Source organism: Bradysia coprophila, chromosome X, assembly GCF_014529535.1.
Source record: "Bradysia coprophila strain Holo2 chromosome X, BU_Bcop_v1, whole genome shotgun sequence".
Classification (NCBI taxonomy): Eukaryota; Metazoa; Arthropoda; class Insecta; order Diptera; family Sciaridae; genus Bradysia; species Bradysia coprophila.
The window spans coordinates 8,389,625-8,396,301 of record NC_050737.1 but is presented as its reverse complement, the minus strand read 5'-3'; the positions used below and the strand labels follow the sequence as shown (position 1 = coordinate 8,396,301).

Below are 6,677 nucleotides of genomic sequence, written 5' to 3'. Positions count from 1 at the left end.
TTTACAAAAAGAAAATCTATGAAAATAGCACTTACCACTCAATTTCACACCCAAATCACATCCACTCTGAACTTAGTCAAATATGGTTTAACGAAGAAAATCGTCGTCAATGTCGTTAATCATAACATGAGTATTGTTTTTGAAACGTCAAACAACCAACACAAAAATCAGATTTTGTGCGGAAATGTGCTTCTTGTACATTACAATCATGCAAACAAACAACAATATTGTCGTTTGGTGTGTTGTGAGGTTCAAAAGAGATGACCCAGTAGAAATAAAATGTCGGCGGTAAGCTTAAAAATTACGTTTAAGCGGAAACGCTTTAGTTTAAATGTGTGTACGTTTCCGGTAAAATAAATTAGTGAGAAAGCATCAACTTTTGAGGAGCTTTACGGTAACACCTTTAGTTAGAGGGGTGTCACATCCCTCATTATCGCGGACGCGTCGTATCAATTATGACTATAAAAGTAAATTTTTTATATTTTTCCACTACGATAATTTTCTTGATCATTCACTTTAGGGATAAAAAATTTAATTTTTCTGTAATGGAAAGCATTACCCTAACGCTTCGATATTTTATTGAGTTTTGACCACTTTCTGAAGAAACGATGAGTTCCTGAAGAAATCTCGTCATTTTTTCAGGAACTCACCATTAATTAAAGAAATCGTTGTTTTTTCGCGCCGTTTTTCACCTCTTTATTATTTTGTGAAAGAAATATTAATTGGACGCCTGAAACACATCCAACACTTATTGATCTTGACTTGACAGCAGCCCTGATACTTACCAAAATCAAATATCTTAGGAAACTTCAAACAGTTTCGCCACTGTACGGTCTTTAGTCGATATATCTTTAGGAAAGAAATTATGTTTTCGATTTTTTGAAATAAGTTTTTATTTTTAAGAAACAATTTTGTTTCTATCACGGCGGCCATTTTGTTTTCACCATCGATATAATATAGGGTAGATAAATAATGTCAAAGCAACTTTACGTTTTGAGAAAGCGCGCGAAATAATGTCATACAAATATTTGAAAATAATTGAAACTCTGCATTTCTCAATTTCCTTTTTCTCTTCGTTTTGTGTTGTGATTCGTATTTTTTGCACTTGTGTGTGTGCTATATTTCCGAAATTTCGTTCGGCTTGTCTCATTATCTACAGTATATTATATCGATGGTTTTCACTATATTTCGTCGTAAATGCTACCCATGGTTCTACGCTACTACAATTATTTGACAAAATTAGCGAAACCGCATACGCGAAAGTATACATATATATGTGAACGTGTGCAACAAGGTGCACACTGCACTATTTGTGTCGTATACAATAACAATTTCGAAATACAAAGAACGATTGATCATATAGAATTTGAACATTTTGTCATAGAAACCTCATTCATACCGTTCTATCGAAATTCATTTCTGATTAACATACAAAATGAGGTTTGAGTAGACATTGTGATTGTTTTAATTGTTTAAATTGTTCGGAAAATACCGCTTTACTAATCTGCTACTAAGATCGAAATCTGTCGAATTGAAATCAGTCATGGCACAATAGTAGATTACAGCAGAGACCATGTAAATGTTCGATTACATAAGCGGTTACAGCCGAAGGCGAGAATCGTAATTGCCTTGGTAATTGCGCTTGTGTCCATCATTGGTGAACCCAAAAAATTCCGTCGCTGGAATAAAAAATGAACTGCGCGGAATTAATGAGCAAGTCTGTGAGGTAAGAGTCGTTTATAATGTTTTTGACAGATTTAGAAACGCGTAAGGACGGACGGTGATGATTTGTAATTTGTGAACGGCCTGTGCGGAAATTATTGTGAATGTTTTCGCCACAAGTCGACTGGGTACCAACTTCGGTTGCAAACACTTGTCACTAAAGACAACGTTTCTCCTAAACGACGTTGAATATTTCAACACTAGTAAAGAAAAGTACCTTTCTTAACTAGTGTTGAAAAATCGCTACTATTTCGTTTCCAACTCATGATAAAATGCTTTTTTAGCTAATTCGATTGCAGAACTCTCCTTTGGCTAGTGTTGGAAAACTCAAACAGCCTTTTAGCATTCGTCAGGAAAGTAACTATTTGACGTTGAAGAAATATTGTTTGGAAAAACGCTGGTAAAAACATTCTATCTACTGTAATTGTTGTTTTTGTTTATTCGCCGTTTGCTTCGAAATGGTTTCTCTTTGATTATTGGACAGATGCGGCGACAATGGTCAAGTGTTATCGATAAACAAGTGCAATGTCCCGACAAGAGAGACTTAATTTTCAAAGTTCTAAATTAACTTATTTACGCTCTAATTAGTTTTAATCGATTGATGAAGGCCTAGAGCCAGATTTTTATTATAGTTCCTTGGCAAAGCCACCCTGCTAGTCATTTAAAATTTCATTATTTATTGCCGATAACAAAGCCTGAAGATGGGTCGAAATATGACCCGAAATATTGCAAACTAAAATACGAATTTTATTTACTCCATTGTCGCCGCATCTGTCCAATAATCAAAGAGAAACCATCTACTGTAATGTCATAATATTCACAATTTGGTGACACTTTTAGAATCAAAATGAGCTATTAATAAAATTGTTGTATCAAAAATGAGCTAGATTTAAACACTTCATTATCAAAACGTCAATTTATGAACTGAAAATTTCGATAATGTTTCATTTGCGCACACGAAAGGGTGGGATTATAGGACACTGTAAGTGACTTTATCACATTACCAAGCTCACTTATACTCCAATGAAGATGGTAAAATCTTCATAAATTGAACGTTATTCTGGTTGGTAATATTTTCACTTTGATCTAATTACAGTTGTGATGCGGATTCTTCGGTTCCCAGTGCTGTCAAGATATTAGACTAAAATATGAAATTAAGCATGGTAATTCAAAATTCACAAAAAACCATTGTTCGTGAGCAGTTCTCGCATGGATCATTTGTCGGTAACAATTATTTTTTTTAATTAATGGATACTTATAACCAATGCACTTCCATTGCGTTGATATAACTCAAACAATAACCAAAACGAAAACGGTGTATATTACTATATATATGCAAACTCTTTCCAAAGAAGAAGACAATTAATAAACTTGTAACGCAACGTCGTAGATTTTCAACGATACTGTTCAATGATATAATTTTGGTGTGGCTGTATATTTCGTTGGATTCTTATAATCATGTTAATGAATTATTATTTATGTTTTGCTGAAGCATACAGACTATTCAATATCAATCAAAATCGTATAAAGAAAAAACTGCCAACCATTGTAAAAATAGCCGCTTTGTTTACAAATTCATTCTCAGAATCAACTTTCAAATAATTTATTTTTTATTTTTATCTTCATAAATTGTATCAGAAGGGACTAATTTTTGTCTTCTCTCAGAAAAGATAAGTTTGGTCTTTACTCATACGATAAGTTTGGTCTTTCCCCATACTTGCGAAGTTTGTTTTTATCGAATTTCACCAAAACTCAATTGTAGAAATGGTTCAGAGAAAATAGTCAAATTTTCGGAAATAATGGTACGGTCAATCAACTAGTTATAGTCATTATATTGTTTGAAGAATGATTCCTTATTGTGACTTATCACTCACGGAAAACACATCAATTATTATCAAATCTGTTACTTCGTTTGATCGAAGTCTTTACTAAAAATTTAATCAAAATCTTTTACCTCATTAGTTTTGACGAACATTTTATTATAAACGACAGCAATTTTCTATTTTTGTCGGTCGTTCCAAATCAGTTCACATTTTATATACTTTAATGAACGAAAATTGACTTCGGTCTGATTCGAACTGTGTACTCCATACGATTTCTGCAAGGGAGCAGTTTTCTTTTGAAACAGTCACTGTGAAATCACTCTCAACACATTTAAAAAACAAAAAAAACTTGTGACCCCGACGTGATTTGAACACGCAACCTTCTGATCTGGAGTCAGACGCGCTACCGTTGCGCCACGGAGTCATACTTTGTCATGTGCTAAAAGCACACCATCAAACACAAACCTTTGTAAAGCAAAACAAAATGTGTGTGAGTATTCAGTTAAACGATAACGATGCTATAGATGCTATATATATATATATGTACGCTATGCGCTATACGCTTGAAACTGATCTGGGTGTTCAGACACGCTACAAATTCATAACATATTTTAGTTATTTCTTTTTTATTTATTATGTATGGCCTCTAACAAAGCTAAAAATCAGATCAGTGTAAGCTGTTTCAGTAACAAATAAACTAAAAATCAATTGCTGAGCTTTAAGTCGGACCTATTCTTCGGCATCTTAATGCATAATTTGGACAGAGGTAGCCAGAGCAACCAGCGCTCTTAGAGGCATGGTTCGAATTGCCTTTGTTCCAATTGAATTGTGTTCTTCTCTATTATGTCTGTTTGTTCTAGTTGATGCATTTATTTAATTAAAATGAAAATTTGATATTTGTAAGAGTTCGGAAGAACGAATCAAATGTACAACCCGCATTGTTCGTTATATTTTTCAGAATAGGATTTATATAAATGACTTTAATTGGTCCATGGTGTTTTTTTGTTGTTTATGTCACTTATATATCGAGAATTAACGAATTTAGCTGGTTACACTTTTTGTGGGTGGTGGAAATTCCATAGTAAAATTGTATAAAATTCACTAACATCCTCAAAAAAATTACTTCCAAGTATTATTATTCTTGGGAGCCGTGACTTGACCAAGTTTAATTCAAACCTAGATAACAGATAAGCTAAAACCGTTTTTGACTCATTAAAAATATGCCTGTGCTTATATGACTTCCGTATACGGTGTAAGTATACAGCCGTGTTTTCATCTTTTATTATTTTATAATCTCTTGATTTCACGTTGAATTTTCATTATTTTCATGTCGACGAAAGATGCATTGTTCGACCACTGTTATTTATCGTTCGATTTTACTTTCTTAACTTTTTTACTTAACTAGAACTCAGTTGAATTTCATTTCACAAATAAAGAAAAGGTTCGAATTACAAGGTAAATCATTCCAAGTATAAGCTTGGTCTTTCCATCGTATCTCCACACATCTTTCATTTGTGTCGTTTGAGTTGTTTGGTTCATTGGCTCCCCAGTTTGTGAAACTCATCGGTTTTCCATTGGCCAACCAATACCACTCTCTGAAAGCGCCAAGGTCATTGCCCGAAGTCCAGAAACGTGGCGATGCATCTCCACAACCTGAATTAAAATAATTTATCAAATATGTGACAAATGTCACAGAGCCAAGCCACGACTTACCCGACATATTTATGAGCATTGCGACAATATTGTTTTCTTCCATCGAATCAATGCTGGCCAAGTCCATGCCATTGAATTTACAAATATGCGCTGCTTTGTACCAATTGACCTGCCAATTAGATGAATGTTTTATTTGCCACTATGTGGTAGAGTTTTAATTAGGATTGGTGATACCTTTTCTGTAGTGACAAGGAAGAATTGTTTTGAATTCACGAAACTACTTCTGATTGCTGGTTGATCTGCCAGTGTAGAAACATAAGCGGCATCTTCTGCTTCTGCTGAATTTGCTACGTCCTTTACTGGCTCAGCAACAAATCCACTAGTTGGTGAAAGCAAAACTGCGTAAACGCATGCTATAGACAAAGTTATTTTGTACATTTTTCGGTTATTGTACTTGTCAGTTAAATAAACAAACTTATATTAACCTTTTTTTAGCGGACACAGGCTCTTTTATACACACAGGAAGTTATTGTCGAACTTATCAAAATTATCTAAATTCTCTTTTGTTACAATAATGAAAGACTTACTTGATGTTTCATATCTCCTATTTCACTGCACTTGAAATCCTAATGATAAAGAAAAGACAACAACAATTCTTTGAAAGAATCAAGCGATAGGTCTTTACGACCGAAGCCACTTGAACAACCTAAAATTGCAATTTAATGATGCGATATAAATTAGGTCTTATAATTTTTGATGAAAGATACCACAATGCATCAGTCATGCCGACTTTTATCTCGACCGGATGACTCAAAAACCTCTATCTATCTTCCCAAGCACAACAGCTGAGAGCTGGTGCGTGGTGACAACTTTCATTAACCTGCTACAGACGGGAAGCATATGTTACTTCCACCGATCAAAGTATTTTTAATCGGTTGATTTCAAATCTTTTACTTCCATTTTTTTAACAATCATTTTACTATAAGGGACCATATTACCCAGAGCTTGTCATTATTTTTGTCGTCGTTATCGATTACATATGAATAGCCGTGTGTGCCAGGTTAACAAAATTTTTCGAGCTCGTGTGAGAAAGTTAGTTAGAAAGTAAAAGGACAAGTAAAACAAATATCACAGATTAGGGCTATCGAATCAAGCGAAAGTTTGAACATTCAGCTATCTTAAGTCGGTCGTTATACATATTTGAAAATAGGGCAGTCTGCCAGCTGATGGTTGTGGTTTGATGTTAACACCGGACTAGTGAGACGAGGGTAACGCAGAACTTAGTTTTTTATAATTTATGGTTGGAGCACTAAAATTTGATCGATTTTCTTGATTTGAAAGTAAGTATAAACATTCGTATCATTTGAACCATTTGTACAATTTATATCACGGCAGAGTAAAGTAAACCAGACAGGAGCGCTTGATTTTACTAGGGACCTGAAGTATCTAGCATTATATTTTGCGAAAAAAATTAACCTA

The 6,677-nt window shown here is 34.1% G+C and overlaps 1 protein-coding gene and 1 non-coding gene across 2 annotated transcripts; both read right to left on the bottom strand.

Moving 5' to 3' along the window:
* Positions 1–3,897: 3,897 nt before the first annotated feature.
* Positions 3,898–3,969, bottom strand: Trnaw-cca. Its single transcript has one exon. It is a non-coding gene; the product is annotated as a tRNA-Trp (tRNA).
* An 806-nt stretch (positions 3,970–4,775) lies between these two features.
* LOC119080371 (C-type lectin 37Db-like) lies at positions 4,776–5,693 on the bottom strand. Its single transcript, XM_037188672.1, has 3 exons — positions 5,433–5,693; positions 5,259–5,367; positions 4,776–5,198 (listed from the first exon to the last, which is right to left on the bottom strand). The coding sequence occupies exons 1-3, from the start codon at positions 5,634–5,636 to the stop codon at positions 4,954–4,956; spliced, it is 558 nt and encodes a 185-aa protein (XP_037044567.1). The 5' UTR covers positions 5,637–5,693; the 3' UTR covers positions 4,776–4,953.
* Between the last annotated feature and the right edge of the window lie 984 nt (positions 5,694–6,677).

Bases quoted from the DNA above. Each gene is read 5' to 3' on its own strand.
- LOC119080371 (XM_037188672.1), bottom strand. From the start codon at position 5,636: ATGTACAAAATAACTTTGTCTATAGCATGCGTTTACGCAGTTTTGCTT. The intron at 5,368-5,432 runs GTATCACCAATC...TCTAATTGGCAG, and splicing joins TCCTTGTCACTACAGAAAAG to GTCAATTGGTACAAAGCAGC. The intron at 5,199-5,258 runs GTAAGTCGTGGC...ATTTTAATTCAG, and splicing joins AATGCTCATAAATATGTCGG to GTTGTGGAGATGCATCGCCA.